Source organism: Ornithorhynchus anatinus, chromosome 17 (assembly GCF_004115215.2).
Source record: "Ornithorhynchus anatinus isolate Pmale09 chromosome 17, mOrnAna1.pri.v4, whole genome shotgun sequence".
In the NCBI taxonomy this organism is placed as follows: domain Eukaryota; kingdom Metazoa; phylum Chordata; class Mammalia; order Monotremata; family Ornithorhynchidae; genus Ornithorhynchus; species Ornithorhynchus anatinus.
The window spans coordinates 17,241,573-17,261,826 of record NC_041744.1 but is presented as its reverse complement, the minus strand read 5'-3'; the positions used below and the strand labels follow the sequence as shown (position 1 = coordinate 17,261,826).

Here is a 20,254-nt window from a genome sequence, read left to right as displayed (position 1 = left end):
AATGGGGATGAAGACCGCGAGCCCCACGTGAGACAACCTGATTACCCCGTATCTACCCTAGTGCTCAGAACAGTGCCCTGCACATAGTAAGCGCTTACCAAATGCCGACGTTATCATTATTATTGTTCAGGATGATCAGGTCGGGCCGGGCGCACCAGCGCAGGTAATAATAATAGCGGTACTTGTTAAATGCTTACTATGTGCCAAGCACCGTTTTAGACGCTGAGGCAAATGGAAGTTAATCGGGTTGGACAGAGTCCTGGTCCCACCTGGGGTTTAGGCTCTTATCCCCATTTTACAGATGAGGTAACCGAGGCACAGAGAAGTTAAGTGACTTGCCCATATGTGGAGGAGCTGGGAATAGCACCCAGGTCCTTCTGACTCCCGGGCCCTCCCAGGCTCCCTCTACTAAGCGACGCCACCTCTCCGTGCGGGAGGGGCTCGCACCCACGCCCCCCTCGCGTAGCCGTGCACGCGGTGGAGGCTCCGATCGAGCCCGACGGGCGGCGTCTCGGTGGGCGAGGCCGGGGCCGAGATCCCGCGTTGGAAGAGTCGATGCTCGTACTGGCGGTCTGCCCTTCACCCCGCACCCCGTGCTGTCTCTCGCCCTTGATCCCTTACCCACATCCTCCCTTTAATCTGAACCCCGTCCCCTTCCTATAATAATAATAATAATAATAATAATGTTGGTATCTGTTAAGCACTTACTATGTGCGGGGCACCGTTCTAAGCGCCGGGGTAGATACAGGGTCATCAGGTTGGCCCACGGGAGGCTCACAGCTAATCCCCATTTTCCAGATGAGGGAACTGAGGCACAGAGAACTGATGTGACTGGCCCGAAGTCTCACAGTTGAGAAGCGGCGGAGCCGGGATTCGAACCCATGACCTCGGACTCCCAAGCCCGGGCCCTTTCCGCTGAGCCACGCTGCTTCTCTATATAATGACAGACCACCACTCCCCGTCCCGCCCCCCCCCCCCCCCCATCTTACTAACATCACATCTCCATGGCCTAATGGAAAGAGCACGGGTTTAGGAGTCAGAGGACGCGGGTTCTGATCCCGGCTCCGCCGCTTGTCTGCTGCGTGACCTTGGGCAAGCCGCTTCACTTCTCTGCGCCTCAGTTACCTCGCGTGTAAAACGGGGATTAAGACTGCGAGCTCCACGTGGGACAACCTGATTACCTTGTATTTTCCCGGGGCTTAGAACGGTGCTTGGGCGCACAGTAAGCGCTTAGTAAATCCCATCATCGTCAGAGAAGCAGCGTGGCTCGGTGGAAAGAGCGCGGCCTTTGGCGTCAGAGGTCGTGGGTTCGAACCCCGGCTCCGCCGCTTGTCGGCTGTGTGACTGTGGGCGAGTCACTTCACTTCTCTGAAGTCTCGATCAGACCGTAAGCCCGTCAGACGGCGGGGACCGTCCCTATCTGTTGCCCACTCGTTCAGTCCAAGCGCTTAGTACGGTGCTCTGCACATGGTAAGCGCTCAATAAATACTATTGAATGAATTCTCTGTGCCTCAGTTCCCTCATCTGTAAAATGGGGATGAAGACCGTGAGCCCCACGTGGGACAACCTGCTTCCCCCGTGTCTACCCCAGCGCTTAGAACGGTGCTCGGCACCTAGCGAGCGCTTAACAGATACCGACATTATTATTATTATTGTTATCGTCGTCTCTTTCAAGAGGCCTTCCCCGACCAAACCCCGATTTCCCCTTCTCCCTCCCCGTTCTCTGTCGCCTGTGCCCTTGGACCTGTGCTTTTTAAGCACTCCGCCCTCGGCCCCACAGCGCTTACGTACATATTCCTAACGTGTTTTATTTACGTTAACCTCTGCCTCCCCCGCTCTAGATCGCAGGCGTCTTGTGGGCGGGGAATGTGTCTTCCGACTCTCTTGCACTGTACTCCCTCAAGTGCTTAGAATAATAATGTTGGTATCTGTTAAGCGCTTACTAGGTGCAGAGCACCGTTCTAAGCGCTGGGGGAGATTTACAGGGTCATCAGGTCGTCCCACGTGAGGCCCCCCCCCCCGGTCTTAATCCCCATTTTCCAGATGGGGTCACCGAGGCACAGAGAGGTGAAGTGACTTAATAATGTTGGTATCTGTTAAGCGCTTACTAGGTGCAGAGCACCGTTCTCAGCGCTGGGGTAATAATAATAATGTTGGTATCTGTTAAGCGCTTACTAGGTGCAGAGCACCGTTCTCAGCGCTGGGGTAATAATAATAATAATAATGTTGGTATCTGTTAAGCGCTTACTAGGTGCAGAGCACCGTTGTAAGCGCTGGGGTAATAATAATAATAATAATGTTGGTATCTGTTAAGCGCTTACTAGGTGCAGAGCACCGTTGTAAGCGCTGGGGGAGACACGGGGGAATCGGGTCGTCCCACGTGGGGCTCACGGTCTTAATCGCCATTTTCCAGATGAGGTCACTGAGGCACAGAGCAGTGAAGTGACTCGCCCACAGTCCCACAGCTGACAAGTGGCAGAGGCGGGAGAAGCAGCGCGGCTCAGTGGAAAGAGCACGGGCTTTGGAGTCAGAGGTCATGGGTTCGAATCCCGGCTCGGCCACTTGTCAGCCGTGGGACTGTGGGCGAGTCACTTCACTTCTCGGCGCCTCAGTGACCTCATCCGTTAAATGGGGATTAAAGACCGTGAGCCCCACGTGGGACGACCCGATTCCCCCGCGTCTACCCCAGCGCTTAGAACGGTGCTCGGCACCTAGTGAGCGCTTAACAGATACCAACATTATTATTATTATTATGACCCCTGACTCCCAAGCCCGGGCTCTTTCCACTGAGCCACGCTGCTTCTCTAGAATAATAATAATAATAATAATAATAACGTTGGTATCTGTTAAGCGCTCACCATGTGCCGCGAGCACTGTTCTAAGCGCTGGGGTAGACACGGGGGAATCGGGTCGTCCCACGTGGGGCTCACGGTCTTCATCCCCATTTTTACAGATGAGGGAACTGAGGCACAGAGAAGTGAAGTGACTTCCCCACAGTCACACGGCCGACAGGCGGCGGAGCCGGGATTCGAACTCATGAGCCCCGACTCCAAAGCCCGTGCTCTTTCCACCGAGCCGCGCCGCTTCTCCAGTAAGACAGTAAGCGTTGGCTAAATGGGACTGACCGACCGAGGTCATCTGTATCGTACCCTCCCAAGGGCACGGTACAGTGCTCTGCGCAGGGTGAGCGCTCCCAGAGTGCCGCCGATTGATCGGTCGATGGCTGAGTGCCCGGGAAGGCCTTTTCAGGGTAGGGACCGTCGGTGGCTGGAGTGACTCGGGCAGAGCGCGGACCCTGCCGTGGCACCGCGACCCGGTCGGCGCTGCCCCCCGCCCACTCCCCACCCCCACCTCTATCCCTTCCTCCCTCTCCACACACCCGGCACAGACCAGCCAACGCTCCTCCCAATCGATCGATCGATTGAGAAGCGGCGTGGCACAGTGGGAAGAGCACGGATCGGGAGTCGGAGGCCGTGGGTTCTAATCCCGGCTCCGCCGCTTGTCTGCTGGCTGACCCCGGGTAAGCCACTCCTCTGGGCCTCAGTTACCTCATCGGTAAAATGAGGATTAAGACGGTGAGTCCCATATGGGACGACCCGATCGCCTCGGGTCTCAGAGCAGCCGCGTGGCTCAGTGGAAAGGGCCCGGGCTTGGAAGCCGGAGGTCATGGATTCGAATCCCGGCACCGCCGCTTGCCAGCTGGGTGACTTTGGGCGGGTCGCTAAACTTCTCCGTGCCTCAGCGGCCTCATCTGTAAAATGGCGATTAAAAAACCGTGAGCCCCACGTGGGACGACCCGATCGCCTTGTCTACCCCCGGCGCTTAGAACAGTGCTTCGTACATAGTAAGCGCTTAACGGATACCACCGCTGTTATTATTACCCCGGTGCTTAGAACAAGGCTCGGCACACGGTGCGCGTGGTTATCATCATCATCGGCCAATCCATTATGGGTATTTCTTGAATACTTACTGTGAGCAGAGCACTTTACTGAGTGGGGGGGATTTTAAAAAAGGCTTTGAAGGTGGGGAAGGTGGCGATCGGTTCTACACGGACGGGGAGGGAGTTCCAGGCCAGCGGGAGGGATCGGGGAAAGGAACGGTGGTGAGATGGAGGTACGGTGAGTAGGTCGGCGTTCAGAGGAGTGAGGCGTGCGGGCCGGGTTATTGTAAGAGATCAGCAAGGTAAGGGAAGGGGAGGGGGGCCGAGTGCTTCGAAGCTGATACGGAAATAATACAGCGGAAATAAAGGAACGGTGCAGTAAGCGTTGGAAGGCACGATCCTTGCCCCTGAGGAGTTTACGGTTTCAATCTCCTTCCCATTTAAATCCCACACTAATTAAGTAGAGAAGCAGCACGGCGGAGAGGATAGAGCGTGGGCCCGCGAGTCAGAAGGTCACCTTCTGACAGCCGACAGGCGGCGGGGCCGGGATTCGAACCCACGACCTCTGACTCCCAAGCCCGTGCTCCTTCCACCGAGCCACGCTCCTTCTACCGACCCTGTCGTAGTCTCCCGAGCGCTTAATAGGGTGCTCCGTACACAGTCGCTCAGTACGTACCGCCGATGGGCTGTCGATCCGCGTGCGTGGAGGATGCCTAATGGAGAGCTGGCAGGAGACATAAGGGCTTAGTCGGGGAAGGTCTCTCGGAGGGGATGTAAGTTTAGGAGGGCTTCGAAGGTGGGGAGAGCGGCGGTCCGTCGGATATTTAGGGGGAGGGGGTTCCAGGCCCGAGAGAGGTGAGAGGGAGGTACGGCGAGCAGGTTGGCTTTAGAGGGACGACGTGTTAGGGGGTTCAGAGCGTTTCCCCCTTTAGACCGTGAGCTCGTCGCGGTCGGGGAATGTGTCCGTTTATCGTTCTGTCGGACTCTCCCCGGTGCTTAGTACGGTGCTCTGCGCACCGTAAGGGCTTGATGTATACGACTCTCTGACCGGGCCGGCCCTGACTGGGGCCGGGGTGCTGCGTCGGGCGTGCCGAGGGGCCCACGGAGGGAGTCGACGAGGGCTCCGGATGTGCCGGGCGGCGGGGGCGGGAGGGCGGGAAGCAGCCTTCCCAGGTGGGAACGTTAGTCACGCAAGTGGGAGGATTGAGCCATCGATGACGCCCACCCGTCGCCGGGCTCCGAGGAGCCAGCCGTGCCGAGCCGGGGGTGCCGCCCGCCGCCGGTGCCGTGGCGGGCGGAGTCCCCGCCGAGTGAACGTGCCCCCGGGCGTGGCTAGAGGGGTCGGGTCGGGGGCCGCCGGGGGTCGGACGGCTATCCCGTCCCCGCACCTCGGCACAGACGGCGCGGGATGTTTCCGCCCGGACTCCACGCCCGCCCCGGCGGTTCTTCCCCTGGCCACTCCGTGGCCTCTCCCCCGTCCCTCTCCGGTCGCACGCGGGCCCCGAGCGGCCACGGGGCCGGCCGGCCCGTTCTCGGCCCCGCCGCCGGCCGGGAGCCCGTCCCGGTGGGAGCCGGGGCGGCGATCGGCCGGCGTGTGAACCCCAGGCGCTCCGACGGGTCGGACCGGAATGGCGACGGGCGAGGCGGGTGGGGCCGCGGGGCCCCGGGGAGGAGGAGGGAGCGGTCCCGAGTGCTCGGGGCAGACCGGAAACCTGGGGTGGGGAGGACCCCGAGATCCAGCCTCAGCGCCGCCGCTGCCGGTGAACCGCGTGACCCCCCCCCCCGCCCGGCTGCCCGTGCCGGGCCCGACGCCGCCGGTGGCGGGGCCGGGCGTGGGCGCGGCGGAACTCGGGGCCGTGGGGGTCGTCCCACGGAGCGGCTGGCGGGGGAAGGGCCTTCCGTCCCCCACGGGGTCCCCTTTTCCCGGCACCGATGGTCCGGGGCCTCTCTCCGAGCCGGGCGTGTGGGCATAGCCGCTGTGGGCGTGAAGTCGGCGAAGGATCCGAACCTCCTGAAACGGGTAGGGGGGCTTTTGTGGCGGGCACAGGCCGCCCCGTCCTCACCCCGGTGGCGGGTGCGACCCCGCCCTCGCCCCGGTGGCGGGCACAGCCTCGTTCCTGCCCCGGTGGCGGGCGCGCAGCCTCGTCCTCGCCATAACGGCAGGCACTCAGAACCCCGTCCTCGGCGGGGAGCCGGGCACACAGAGTCCTTTCCTCTCCCCGGTGCCGGGAGTACACGGTCCCCTCCATTCCCATAGAAACGGCAAGCGAGGGAGGGGGTCCCGCTCGACACATTTTGGAGAGTGGCGTCGAGAGGGGGCCGTGGGGGTGACGCGGGGAGGCGGGGACGCGACGGGGTCGGGGGGAGACGGAGTCGCCGGGTCCCCCCCCCCCCCCCCCCAACCTCGTTCCCCGGGAACGTGAGTCACCGCGCCGCCGGCCCGCCGCGGCCCGCCGGGGGGAGGGGGGACACGCTTCCCCGGTGCCGTTCGGTGGATTGTTAAAAATAACGAGCGGCTAATCCCGAATGTTCCCGACGGCGGCCTCCCTCGGGCTCCCGACCGGCTCCGCGTGCTCCGGGGCGGTTTCGGGGACGGCGTCCCCGAGACCAGAGGCGTTCCGGGAGGGGACGAGGAGGCTCCGGCCCCAGATCCCGGCCCCGGCCCTTTCCGGTCATCCCCACTCCACGTCGACGTTGGCGATTCGGTTCGCTCGTCCCGGCCGCTCCCGCCCCGCCAGTCTCGCCCGGGCCCGGCGTGGGGCGGGAGCTGAGCGCCGGAGGGGGTGGTCCGAGGGCGAGGGGAAGACCCGTCCCCGCCCCCGGCCCGTCCCTCTCTAGGGCGCCCTCGGGTTAGGGGGCCGGGAAGGGGGCAGGACCCGTAGCGGGGGTCTCGCGAGCCTGGGGAGCCCTGACCCCAGCTGCCTCGCCGTGCTCCTCGGGCGCTCCCTCGCTCTTCGGGGGCAGCGGGTGGCGGTGGGGGCTTGGCTGGGCACGGGCAGCAGGGGACCTCTTTCCCGCCCCACCCTGATCCCCGCTCTCCTGTTCTCACAGGGATTCGTGCCACGGAGCCGGGCCGGCGGGACCTCACGGAGACGTTGGGAGAGACCGGAGCTGACCCGGCCCGCGATCCCTGGGCACGTCACGGGGACTCTGGTGGTGCCGACGGCGGTGGCGGCGACGGCCTCCCGCCTCTAAATGCCACGGTCCTCCGGGGGCCGGGGGCTGCGGGGTCCTCGGCCGCTCCCTGAGGTACTCGTCCCGGCGGGTGGTCCCGGGGGGGACCGCGGGGCGCTCGGTCGCTCCCCGACGTCCCCGTCCCGGCCGGTGGTGCCCGGTGGGCCGGGGCGGGGCGGGGAGGAGCCGCGGGAAGGTGAGGGGTGGGGCGGCGGCCGGCACCGGTCTTCTCCCGGCTGCGGGGAAACCGAGTCGCCCCGGGGTAGGAGTCCCCGGCCGGAACACCTCCCGGAGCAGAGAAGACGGGGGCTTTCGGGCTCACCCCCGGGTTGCCTAGGGCGGTGGGTGGGGGGGCGGGGCCCGGAGTGCCGGCCCCAAGCCCGGTTAATCTTAGTCCCGGGAAGAACGGGTGTGCAGCCTCGCCTCCCACCGCGTCTAATTCTCCCCCTGGCTGCCCGCCCGGTGGCCGGTGCCGCTCCGCCCCCTGGCCCGGTTAGCGGGGGAAGCCAGCTTCGCTCCCTTCCTCCCGGCTGGAGGGGCCCGTCGGGCTCTTCTCCCGAGTGTGGTCACCGCGTGAGGACGGTGGGTCTCCGCGGCGGGTGGAGGGCGGATCCCCCGTTTTACGGGCGAGGAGGAGGAAGCTCCGGGGAGACTGAATTCAGACGGCTTGCTGGGGGGGCAGATTGGGGGGGTGAGAGCGGGGGCGGGGCAGGAAGGGGGAGCTCCGAAAACCCGATTCTGGGCCTCCTCCGGCTTCTCCCCGACCTGGGAGGGTCGGTCGGTGCACGTGCCACTCGGGCCCCCGTTAGAGAGGGGACCCGGCGCTACCCACGGGACCCTCCCTGTCCAGACGAGACGCGGGCGGCCCCGTCCTCCGGGAGCCCGCTGTCCCAGATGGCCCAGTCAAGGTCCCACCCTCGGGGACCTCCCCCTGTGGTCGGTCGGTCGGCCGTATTTACCGAGCGCTGACTGCCTGCGGAGCGCTGTGCTGAGCACTTGGGGGGGGAGGGGGGGTACGACGGACACTTTCCCCGCCCACAGTGAGCTCACCGTCTAGATGGGGAAGCGGACGTCAACGCAAAGAAATAGATGACGGCCGTGGACCTAAGTGCCTCGGGGCCGGGAGGGGGCGCGAATAAAGGGAGCAGGTCAGAGCAACCGGGCCTAACCCGGGATGGAGGCCGCCCCGCCCCCGGGAGCTCCGGCCCAGACGGCCGGAAGGGACGGGCCCCCGCTCCGTCCCCAGCCGACCGACGGGTGGTATTTTTTGAGCGCTTGCCGCGTGCGGAGCGCTGTACCGAGCGCTTGGGAGAGGACGGTACGGCAGGGTCGGTAGCCACGTTCCCCGCCCGCAACGGCCCGGGCTCTAAACCGTGAGCTCGTCGTGGGCGGGGGACGGGGTCCGTTCGTCGTTATATCGCAGCCCTCCCGAGCGCTCAGTACGGCGCTCTGCACGCAGTGAGCGTTGGGCAGACGGGATCGACCGGCTGAGCGTCCGACGGTCACGCCCGTAGGCCCTCTGACCCTCTTTCCGTTGCCCGTTGCAGACCGGGAAGCCATGGGCAACGCGGAGAGCCAGAGCCTAGAGCCGGCGGGGTCGGTCGGCGACGGGTCGGGCGGCAGCCTGGGCCGGAAGCACACGTCCCGCTCCCTGAGGCTCTCCGGCAAGGTCCGGCGCTCCCGGCACGCCTCCTCGGGCAAGCTGCCGGCCCGGGGCCCCGACAGCGGCCCCCGCTGCAGCAGCACCCCCAGCATCCCCCAGGCCCTGGCGGAGAACGGCCTCCAGCCCTTCGCCCCGGACGGCCCCGCCTGGGCGGACATGGGCCTGAGGCCCGTCTCCTACCACACCGACTCCTCCGTCACGCCCAGCGTGGACAGCAGCACGGCGCTCACGGCCGCCTCCACGCAGAGCATGCCGGGTTCCGAGGAGGGCCGGCTGTCCGGCGACGAGGCCGCCTTCCCGGTCGGGCTGACCGGCTCCCGGCGCCCCTTCGCGGCTCGCGGGGGCGCCGCCGGCTTCAAGAAGAAGCGCTCCAAGTCGGCCGACGTCTGGCGGGAGGACAGCTTGGAGTTCTCGCTGTCCGACCTGAGCCAGGAGCACTTCGCCAGCAACGAGGAGATCCCGGGCCCCCCGGGACCGGCGGGGAGGGCGCCGGAGGCCGGGGGGGCGGGTGGCCGGGAGCCGAGGGGGCCGGCGGCGGCGGAGGCCCCGACCCCCCCGCCCGGCTCCTGCCCGCGGGCCAGCTCCCTCGACGACCTGTACGCGCCCGGCGCCCCCGGCCGGGCCGCCCCCGCCGGCCTCCGGACTCCGGGCCGCCGCCGCCCCCCGGACCGCACGGGCCGCGGGCTGGCCGCGGGGGACTGCCCGCAGTACAGCGCCTCCAACACCCTGCCCTGCCGCAAGTCCCACTGCCTGTCCGAGGGCACGGTCCGGCTCCCCTTCGGCCACGGCTGGACCATGCAGGGCCGCAGGTCCAAGACGGCACAGGTGACGGCCGGGCGCCCTGGGGGGGCCGAGGGGCGGGCGGGGGCGGGGGCGGGGGCGGGGGGGGGGCGTCGCGCCTCAACAGAATTTCCGGCCGTTGGGTTTGGCCTGGTGGAGGCCGGGAGGGAGAGGGAAAGGGAGAGAGAGAGGAGAAAGAGAAGGGAGAGGGACGTTTCTGGATCTGAGGTGAAAACTCTCTCCGTCTCCCCGTCTCTCTGTCTCGTTTCCTGTTCGCGGACCCGGGGGCTCAGGATGATGGGACCGGATCCGTGGGGCCGGACGGCCCGTTCTGGGCCCCGTTCTGCCCCGGGGAGGCCCGGCGTCCGGACCCTCAGACCCAGTCCCGTGTTTCTGGGGGACGAGCCACCTCGCCCTCCAGCCCGCGCCGGTCTCTCTGACGTCGGCCCATCCCGTCCCCCCGCGGCGCGGCCGCCCTGGGGGACTGCGGAACCGGGACCGGGGTGGGCGGGGACGGAGGGGGGCGGCCTCGGTCGGGGCCGAGGGTCGGCAAACGGCCGCCAGCGGGGGCCACGGGAACCAGAACCCCTGGGTCCACCGGGCATCGGAGCCAACGGGCGCTGGCCGGCGCCTCCGGGGGACTCCTGACCACAGAGCTCCTCATCCCTCCCACGGCCCTCCACGGCTTCCGTGGGCCCCGCCTGTGGTTCACCACAATGTGGGGCTGGGAGCTGAAGGGGGGGTGAGGGGGAGGGAGGCCGTGTGCATGCGTGTGCACCCGTCCGTCCGCGTGTGTGCCGGCGTGTGAGGCTTCCCCGGCGTGAGAAACGCCGGGTGCTCCGGCGACACCTGTGCCCGTCGCCCTGGGGAGGCCGGTGCGGCCTGGGTGACTGCCAGCCCTCAGCTGGCCCTTGGCCCGCTTCGTCCGCCGCCGCCGCCGGCCGGCTCCCGGGGTCCCTCCCCCTTGCGGCGCCGCTTCGGGGTGCCCCCGGCAGCCGGCGCCCCGCCGTGCCGCGGCCCCCCGGAGCCCAGGACGGAACGGGCCGGGGCGGTGCCGGGGGACCCCGGGGATGACTTCGGACCCCCAGGACGACCTCCCCCGTGGCCAGCGCACGGGCCGTGCCGGGGCCCGGGGTGGGCGGGGGCGTCTCGGACCCGGGGGCTGGCCGGGGCGGGGCCGTCCGACGGGAACTGGGCGGAGGAGAGGCGTGCCGGTCCCAGGCGAGCCGCCCCTCTCCTCCTGCCTCCCCTCCCCCCCTCGGCCCCCTCCCTCCATCTCCCCCACCTCCTCCGCCCCGCCGTCCGTCCCTCCGGCGCGGGGTCGAGACGTTGGCTCCTTCGGCGCGCCGCTGGGGGGTCCCGGGCCCGGGCCTCCGCGGCCCCGAGGTCGAGCGGGGCCTGACCCCTCCCCCTCCCCCTCCCCCAGGACGTCAACGCGGGCGAAGGCGGCGAGCCGTCCACGGACAGCGGAATCGAGGCCACGGCCACCGACTCGGAGCTCCCGGCCCGCCTGTCCCCGGCCCCCCGCGCCGGCTACTCTCCCCCGGCCGGCCGGGCCCTGGCCGGCAGCGACAGCGGCAGCAGCTCCGCGGGGGACGCCGCCCGCCAGGGCGTCTACGAGAACTTCCGGCGGGAGCTGCAGCTGAGCGTGGCCGCGGACGGGGACGGCGGCGGCGGGGGCCCGGAGGAGGCCGGTTCGGCCCACAGCGACGAGCAGAGCAGCGACACGCTGAGCTCCCCGGCCCGCTCCGACATCCTGTCGGGCGGCGGCGGGGCCGCGGCGGGGCAGGGCACCGTGCGCAAGGCCGGCGCGCTCGCCGTCAAGAACTTCCTGGTCCACAAGAAGAGCAAGAAGGTGGAGTCGGCCACCCGCAGGAAGTGGAAGCAGTACTGGGTGTCCCTGAAAGGTAGCGGCCGGGCCGCGTCCCCCGCCTCCGGCCCGGGGCGGGAGGGCGAGGCGGGGAGGACGCCCGGAGGAGTGGGCGCTGGGTGGTGGTGGGGGGGGGCGAGGGGACGGGGAAGAGGAGGGAGAAAGGCTTTGGGCAGCCCATCCCCGGCAGGGGCCCCTCGCCATTCCCAGAGAAGCCGTTGGATCCGGCCCCCTGCCTCCGGGTTAGGTTTGCACGTCTGCACCCTCGCACCTAGACAGCCAGCGCATACCCCGTCACCTCCAGGCAGATGCACCCAGACCCGTACTCGCCCGGATACTCACGCGCAGTCAGACACACACGTAAACGGTCGTACCCGGTCACGCAGACGTAGCGCGAGGACGCTCTGCCCTCCCGACACGTACCCGTGCGCCCTCCCAAGACACACACGGACAAAAGAGCCTTCGATACGTGTGTTGTCGCTCCGTGAGAACGAGGGTGCCGAGGAGGGTGAAGGGGAGGAGATAAGGGGAAGGGCGGGGCGGATGCGGGACGCCGGAGCGCCGCCCGGGGCGATTCCCGGCCGCGCCCTGCCCACGCGCTGTGGGCCCGGGGCCCGGCCCGCGCCGCGGGCGGGATGCCCGGAGAACCGGCGGGCCGGTCGCGGTCGAGACGGGCCCGGCGTCTGAGTGCCGGGGGCCCGCTTGCCACCCCAGCTGAGCACCCGGGAGGCCCGGGGGATCCCCGGGCAGGTCCCCGCCGGCGGCCCCGGAATCCTCGGGGAGCCCCTCGTCCCACTTGGAACCTCCACCGGCATCCCGGTGCCGGCACCTGGCCACGCTGCCCCTCCGTCCTGTCCCCGAGCTTCGGGGGAGACGTTCAGGTGGGCGTTCCCCCAGGCCGGCCTCGTCTTCGGGGGTCGCGGGCGACCCGGGCCTGCGTTTCCTTTCGACTCGGGTTTGAGTCCACGAGACGCTCCTCGCTCGGAGTCGCGGTGGAGCCGAGAACACCCCCGTAGGAGCCAGGAAAACGCCCGGGTGGACCAGAGGCGTACCCGTATGGACTAGGACACGCCTAGATGGAGTAGGATACCCCTGTACGGACTGGGACAGATCCGTGTGATCTGAGACACCTGTGTGGACCGGGAACACGCGTGGCTCAGTGGAAAGAGCACGGGCTTTGGAGTCAGAGGTCATGGGTTCGAATCCCGGCCCGGCCACTTGTCAGCCGTGTGACTTTGGGCGAGTCGCTTAACTTCTCGGTGCCTCAGTTCCCTCATCTGTAAAATGAGGATTGAGACTGTGAGCCCCACGTGGGACGACCTGATTCCCTCGTGTCTACCCCAGCGCTTAGAGCGGTGCTCGGCACATAGTAAGCGCTTAACAAATACCGACGTTATTACTGTGTGACCACCCACACCCCTGCGTAGATCGGAAACGCACCCGTACGGACCCCGTCCACCCCCCACACGGACCAGGAACACACCCGTCCGGACCGTGTCCGCACCCGTACGGACCACGTCCGCATCCGAGGGACCGGGAACGCACCCGAAGGGGCTGGATAGACGGAGATACCCGTGCGGCTCGGGCCCACGCCTGTCTGTGGCCCGTCCCCGGAGATTCCTGCCCCTCCCCGCCCGAGAGCTGGACCCGGCCGCTTTCTGCCCCCATCTCCCCTCAACGTCCACCCCCCCCCCCACCCCGGCCATCCCGCCCCCGGCACGTCCCCGACGGCTCCCTCCGCCTCTCCAGGCTGCACCCTGTTCTTCTACGAGAGCGACGGGCGCTCCGGGATCGACTCCACCAGCGCTCCCAAGCACGCCGTCTGGGTGGAGGACAGCATCGTGCAGGCTGTGCCCGAGCACCCCAAGAAAGACTTTGTCTTCTGCCTCAGCAACTCCCTGGGGGACGCCTTCCTGTTCCAGGTGAGTCACCTCCCCCGCCCCGCCGCGCCCGCCGGGACCCGGCTCTCTCTAGACGCGGCCCGCGTTCTTCTCTCCTCCGCTCGGGGGGGGGGGGGGTGGGGTAGTGGGACGGGGTGGACCGGAGGTGGGGGGGGGGGCGGGGGGTGTAGGGGTGGGGGTCGGTCAAGGGGGGCAGACTCGGGGTGGGTGGGTAGGATTGGGGTCAGTGGGGCAGGCCACATTGGGGCGTGGGGAGCGGTGGAGCGTAGATGGGGAGATGGGCAGAGGCGGGGTCGGCGGGGCGGGGCGGACTTGGGTGGGTAGGGGCGGGATGGCTCCGGGGGATTCACCTCTCCACCATCTGGACGGGGCGGGCTACGGAAGGAAGATTGGGTTTGGTGCACTTTTCTTTCTGAGAGAGAACCAGACCGACTTCAGAGTAATCCCGCTGGCCCCGCTCCTCTCCCCGCTGCGTCCCTCCCCCCGACTGCTTCCTTCTCTGCCACTCCCCTTCCCTCTCTTCCCCCTGTTGGCGTCCGTCCCCCCGCCCCCCCCCCCGCCATCTCCCTCCCCGCCACGATGACGTTTCTCGGGAGAGACCCTCCGAGAGAACTGGCCATAGTCCCCCTCCTGCCGTGTTGCCGGAGCTCGCCCGTCGGCGCCGTCATCCTCATTTCTGGCATTTGGTCGGCGCTGTCTCTTCCTGGGGAAGGCACCGGGGTGCCGACTCAGAGAGGGGTCCCGGCCCCGGGCCGTGGATGGACCGGATAATCCCAGCCGTGCCAACGATTCAACCGGAACCACAGTGAGGGAAGCCGTGCCCGTGGTGCCTTAGGGACCGGTCCTCGGGCTCCGGCCTCTCCTCCCTGTCCCTGCCGGGCCGGATCCGATCACCCCGATGGTCCCACACCTGTCCCGGGGCATTCCGCCCCCCCCCCCCCCCCCCCCCCCCCCCCCCATTCCCAACATAGCGTTGGTGTTTTCGGGAGATCCGGCCCCTTGCGGCCGCAGGTCGGGGCTTCCTCCTGCCCTACCTGGCTCGGACAACAGCGATCGGGTCCGTCCCGGGTTTGGGTCCATCCCCTCCCTCGGAGGGCACCAGGATGGGAGTCGGCACACTCTGGGGACTAGCACGGGCCCCGGGGGACAGCCATCCCCAGGCCGAGGATGTCGCGTCGGGGGCCGTCTCGGGCAAGCCGGCGACCGTACCGAGCGCTGTCCTGGCGACCGTACTGCCGACTGTACCGGGTGCTTATTGTGGCGCTCCGCGCACAGTAAGCGCTCGGTAAACGTGATCGACCGACTGACCGACCGAGGGTCTAACGCGAAGGGGAGAACGGCAAGCTCCCCACCTCCCTAGTTCCTCCCTGGACCCCCTCCCCCGGGCCCCTGCCACCCCTCCCGCCAGCCCCTCGCCGTACCCGCCGGCACCTCGCCCGCTCACCCTGCCCGGGCTCAGGCGGCCTGCTGTGTCCCGCAGACGTCGAGCCAGACGGAGCTGGAGAACTGGGTCACGGCGATCCACTCGGCCTGCGCGGCCGCCGTGGCCCGGCAGCACCACAAGGAGGACACCCTGCGGCTCCTCAGGTCCGAGATCAAGAAGCTGGAGCAGAAGATCGACATGGACGAGAAGATGAAGAAAATGGGGGAGATGCAGGTCTCCTCCGTGACCGACTCCAAGAAGAAGAAAACCATCCTGGATCAGGTGACCGGTCGGGGCCCGGCAGCCCCGACCTCCGGCCTTCTCTCCCGACCCCGTGCCCCCATCTCAGCCCCTCCGGTCCCGGCGGCCTCCGGGCCTCCCGCTTCCGGGCCTCGACAGCCCTCCCCGTCCCTCTGTCGTTGGGTGATTCCCGCTTTGGGTGGTGATGGGGTGGACGGCCCCGGTCTCTCATGGCCAATCCCGGACCCCCCGCCCCCAGGGTCCCCGAGGCCGGCGACCCGACTTCCTCTTCCGCGTTGGGCCGTGGCCTTCCCTCCTCCGTCCGGCCGCGGGCTCGGCCGGAGCCTCTCCGCTCCCCTTTGCGGCCCGGGAGGATGGGTGAGCTGCCGTGGGCCGGGTGAGGGGTCCCCCGGGGGTGCCAGAGCCGGCCTGGCAGACCGCGGGGTTCGGGGGGGGGGCCGTCCAAGGCTAGAGCCGACGTCCGTCCCCCGTCCCCCCCCCACCTCCACCGCCCTGGCCGTCCCTCTCGGCGCCGCAGATTCTGGTGTGGGAGCAGAACCTCGAGCAGTTCCAGATGGACCTCTTCCGTTTCCGCTGCTACCTGGCCAGCCTGCAGGGCGGGGAGCTGCCCAACCCCAAGAGACTTCTGGCCTTCGCCGGTCGGACCACCAAGGTCGCGATGGGGCGGCTGGGGATCTTCTCTGTCTCGTCCTTCCACGCCCTGGTGAGTCGGGACGGCCGGCCCGTGGGGTCTTGGTGGGGCCTGGTGCCTGCCGGCGTGACCCTGCCACGGAACGACTCTCTCCCTCCTCCCTGGCGTAGTGGGCCCGGGTCGGGTGGGCCCCTCCTCTCCGTCCCCACAGTCCCCTCCGTCTTTTGAAGCCTCGGAATGCTCTCCCGCGGAAGCTCGGACGAGTGGATATAGCACGGGCCCGGGAGTCCAAAGGATCTGTGTTCTAATCCCAGCTCTGCCACTTGTCTGCTGGGTGACCCTGGGCAAGTGACTTAATTTCTCTGTGCCTCAGGTACCTCATCCGTAAAATGGGGATGAAGAGTGCGAGCCCAGCGTGGGACGGGAGCCGTGTCCCACCTAAGAACCTTGTGTCTTTACCTGTTACCTTTGTGATCCAGTTTGCTCGTGTCTACCTCAGCGCTTAGTACAGTGCCTGGCATGTAATAAGCCCTTAACAAATACCATAATTATTATTATTATCTATCCCACTGCTTAGTTCGGTGCCTGGCACTCAGTAAGCGCTTATCAAATACTGTTATTGTTATTTTTAAGTTTCCATCATCTGTGCCTAGATGATCTGCCCCGTGGATTCTCCACGATCACTCCGGGCTCCCCGATCCCTCAGCGGTGACCCGCTGCTGACCCGTCCGACCCCGGGTCGCCCGCCCCTGGCCCGGGGGGGCGGGGCGGGCCACCCTCCCCGATTTGTGTTGGCGGATAAGTAAGAGGCGACTGGGTCTGGGGGAGTCTCCGGTGAGGGAGTTGAACACCTCCTTGGCAACCGCCAGCCCCCTGCACCCCAGGAGCACCTCGTATCTTCCCCAGCGCTCAGAACAGTGCCTGGCACATAGTAAGCACTCGAACGATTCCATGAGAAACAAAAATTGAGTGTGAAAAGCTCCAGCACTGCTGGCTCTGGAGGGGGATAAAGGGACAGGAGGCCCCAAGTTGAACCCCGACACCTCGTCGGAAGCCGGGGCCTGCCCAGTTACTGACCCACTGGGTCCGTGCTCCTCCTCCGTCTTCTGTCCTTCCTTCCCAAGAGAGACGGGCACTCTATTCAACCTGATAAACTTATGTGCACCCCAGTGCTTAGAGTAGTGCTTGACATGTAGTAAACGATTAACAGATACCATAAAACAAAGCAACAAATCTGCTCTGAGCACGGAGCGGAGGGAGCTGGTTTCCCTATCCCCAGCCCGGCCCCGGCCCGGCCCGGCCCCACAGCCCTCCCCTCTGCCGCTCTCTCAGGTGGCGGCACGGACGGGCGAGGCCGGCGTCCGGCGTCGCACTCAGGCCATGTCCAGGTCGGCGAGCAAGCGACGGAGCAGGTTTTCTTCCCTGTGGGGTCTGGACACCACCTCCAAGAAGAAGCAGCCCCGGCCGAGCATCAACGAGGTGAGAGCCGCCGCCGGGCACCTCCGCATCGCAGCGCCGCGGAGGCGGAATCAGGGGGTCACGGCGTCGGAGGAGGAGGGTCCAAGGTCACGGCTTGGAGGGGGATCATGATGTGGTGAGGTGGGGGAGAGGGTCGGGGTGTCGTAGAGTAGGGGAGAGTCCCGGGGTCACGACGTTGGAGTAAGAAAGTCTTGAGGTCACAGTTCCAGAGGGGGAGAGTCCTGGTGCCGCGGTGGTGGAGGGGTAGAGGTCGGAGGGGGGAGCCCCGAGGTCACAGGGTGGGGGAGGGAGAGCCCCGGGGCCGGTGGCATGGGGGAGGAGGAGTCCCGAGCTCACGGTTTCAGAGGAGGAGCGTGCTGAGGTGACAGTACTAGAGACGGAGAGAGGGCCATGGTCCCGGGGGACAGAGAGCCCCGGGGTCACGGCGTGGTGGAGGGCAAGTCCCGGCGTCACGATGAGGGTGGGGCGGAGGGGCCTCGAGCCACCCAGTCTTGCCCGTCGCCCAGTACTCAACGGTGTCTTCTGTGTGCAGGTGTTCGGCGAGGGCATGGACCCCACGGGGAGGTCTCTGGAAGGACTGTTCGTCGACGACGCCCCGGAGGGCCAGGTAAATCTGGCCCCGTCCGGGGCCTGTGGCGTGAGAGCCGGCGGCCGCTGAGGGACCTCACTGTGTCAGATTTGTCCCGTCCCCTCACGCCTCCTGGCCTGGGCCCCAGACGCGACTGATTTTCCACGCTCGGCCTGGGAACGTCCCCACAGACCTAATGAGAGGCCCCGCCCCGCGGCCCATTCGGATCACCATCCGGCTCCCACGCCGGCCCCCCGCGGGGAGAGTTGGGGGTTTTGGATGGTTTGGGTTGGGTCACTGATGGAGAGTCAGTGAGGGATGGAGAGGGGAGAACGTTGGGGGTTGGATGGTCCGCGCTGGATAATAATAATAATAGTAATGATAGCCGTGCTATGTGTTAAGCGCGTGATATATGCCGGGCGCCGTTCTCAGAGCTGGGTTAGGTACAAGAAAATCGGGTCGGACCCATTCGGCCCGCTGGGAGGAACCGCGTCCCGGCCTCCCACCCTCGTAATTAGGGACCGGCCATCCGACACCCCCGACTCTCTCTTCTCCACCCCCGGGTCTCCCCTGCTGACCCAGCACGGACCCTCCAACATCCCCGACTCTCCGCTGTACGCTCTTGACTCTCTCCCGGTGGCTCGGGGCGAACTCCCCACCGGCCCTGACTCTTACCCTCTCCCACCCTGACTCTCCCACTGACCCGGCACAGACCATCCAACACCACCGACTCTCCCCTTTCCATCCCTGTCTTTCCCCCGGTGACACAGCAAGGCCCATCTAACACCCCCGACTCTCCCCCGGTGACCCAGAAGCAGCGTGGATTAGCGGATAGAGCAGGGACCCGATAGAAAGATCTGAATTCTAATTCTGGCCGTGCTACCTGTCTTCTACGATGCTTTGCTTGAGTCACTTAACTTCTCTCTGCCTCCGTTTTCTCATCTGTAAAGTGGGGATTTGGGGGCTTTGTGGGACTGGGTCTGTGTCCGACCCGATTTTCTTGTATCTACCCCAGCTCTTAGAACAGGGCCTGCCATATGCACGTGCTCAACGCGTATTACGATTGTCATTATTGTTACCCAGCGAGGACCATCCGACACCCAACGCTCTCGCCTCTGCCACCCTCCCTGACTCTCCACCAGTGACCCAACCCAAACCATCCGACACCCCGACTCTCCCCTCCCCCTCCATCTCTGACTCTCCCCGGTGACCCGGTACAGACCGTCTAATACCTGTGACTCTCCCCTCCCTTCAGTGACTCAGGACAGACGCCGATCCCCAGATCTGTCCAAACCCCTCCGGTCCCGCCGGTTTTACCGGCCGCACGACTCCCAGTGGGGACGGGTTCCTGCGCCCCTCGCTTTCCCCGCCCCCGCCGGGGGGAGACCTGTTACCCGTTATCCGGTCCTGGGCAACGCTGTTTCCTTGCAGCGGGAGCCCGAGGCCGAGCTCGAGAGCGTTCCCCCGCACAATCCGGACTGCGATATTTGGGTCCATGAGTATTTCAGCCCCTCCTGGTATTGCCTGCCCAGCGACCAGGTGGCCCTGACCGTCGTCCGGCCCGGAGACACCGCCCTGGACACGCTGGACTTGATCTGCAAGGTACGGGTCCCGTGCCCCGGGGGCAGCAGGGTGGAACTCGGGGGGGGGGGGGTTATCCGTCGTCCCTTGGGCACTGTCAGTCGATCGTCGGATCGATCCGTCCCATTCGTTGAGTGCCTTTTGGGGGCCGAACACTGTACCGGACGCTTGGAAGACACGAGTCGGTCGACTCGACCCCTGCCCTCCAGGCGTTTGCAGGCCGTTCTGTGCGGAGTACAGCAGTCTGTAGACACAGTTCTTGCCCTTAAGGTGCGTACAGTCTCCTTTTTTTAATGGCGTATCTATTAAGCGCCGTTCTAAGCGCTGGGGTAGATGCGAGTTAATCAGGTTGGACCCGGTCCCCGTCTCCCATGGGGCTCAGGGTCTAAAGGCGAGCCCTCTACCCCGTGCTCAGAACGGTGCCCGGCACATAGTAAGTGCTTAACGAATGCCGCAATTAATAATTGTACCGAGTGCTTGGGAGAGGACAACGGAGTCAGTAAATACGATTGCTGCCCTCAAGGAGTTTACAGTCTACCGTACTGAGCATTTGGGAGAGGACAACAGAGTCAGCCGCAATCCCTACCCTCGAGGAGCTTCCAGTCTAGGCCGGGGTAGAGCCTTTTCTGCTCGCGTGTGAGTGCACGCGTGTGCACGCGCGGACACGTGACCCGAGTCCATCCCCTCGGCTGGCCGTGGCGGCGTCCGGAACCGGGGCTGCCGTGACACGGGACTCCCGGCACCCGGTGCGGTGCCCGTGCCGAGCCGGTGCCCCCGCCATGCCTGCCGCACTCCTCCTCCCCTCGGCTTTGACGGGGGCTGCCCAAAACAGCTGCGCCAAGAGGCTGGACGAGGCAGGCGATGGGCACCGATCCCGCCCCGGTGCCCACCCCCGCACCCGCCCCGCCGCCTCAGGATGACTCTGTGGCCGTTGCAGGCCCACCAGCTGGACCCGTCGGCCCACTACCTGCAGCTCGTGTTCCTGACCGAGGGCCAGCCACACCGCTACGTACCCGACCCGGAGGAGGACGTCTACGAGCTGG

At 66.6% G+C, this 20,254-nt stretch overlaps 1 protein-coding gene across 1 annotated transcript in view; it reads left to right on the top strand.

The window, feature by feature from the left end:
* The window catches only part of TIAM1 (TIAM Rac1 associated GEF 1), a 53,995-nt gene that overhangs the window by 9,576 nt on the left and 24,165 nt on the right, over window positions 1-20,254 (top strand). Inside the window, exons 2-11 of the mRNA XM_029082295.2 lie at window positions 6,932-7,129; window positions 8,602-9,542; window positions 10,924-11,404; window positions 13,117-13,289; window positions 14,749-14,973; window positions 15,470-15,655; window positions 16,916-17,062; window positions 17,595-17,669; window positions 19,062-19,232; window positions 20,149-20,253. Coding sequence (XP_028938128.1) covers window positions 8,613-9,542; window positions 10,924-11,404; window positions 13,117-13,289; window positions 14,749-14,973; window positions 15,470-15,655; window positions 16,916-17,062; window positions 17,595-17,669; window positions 19,062-19,232; window positions 20,149-20,253 — 2,493 coding nt within the window. The 5' untranslated portion in view covers window positions 6,932-7,129; window positions 8,602-8,612. The remainder of the gene's footprint in view (window positions 1-6,931; window positions 7,130-8,601; window positions 9,543-10,923; window positions 11,405-13,116; window positions 13,290-14,748; window positions 14,974-15,469; window positions 15,656-16,915; window positions 17,063-17,594; window positions 17,670-19,061; window positions 19,233-20,148; window position 20,254) is intronic.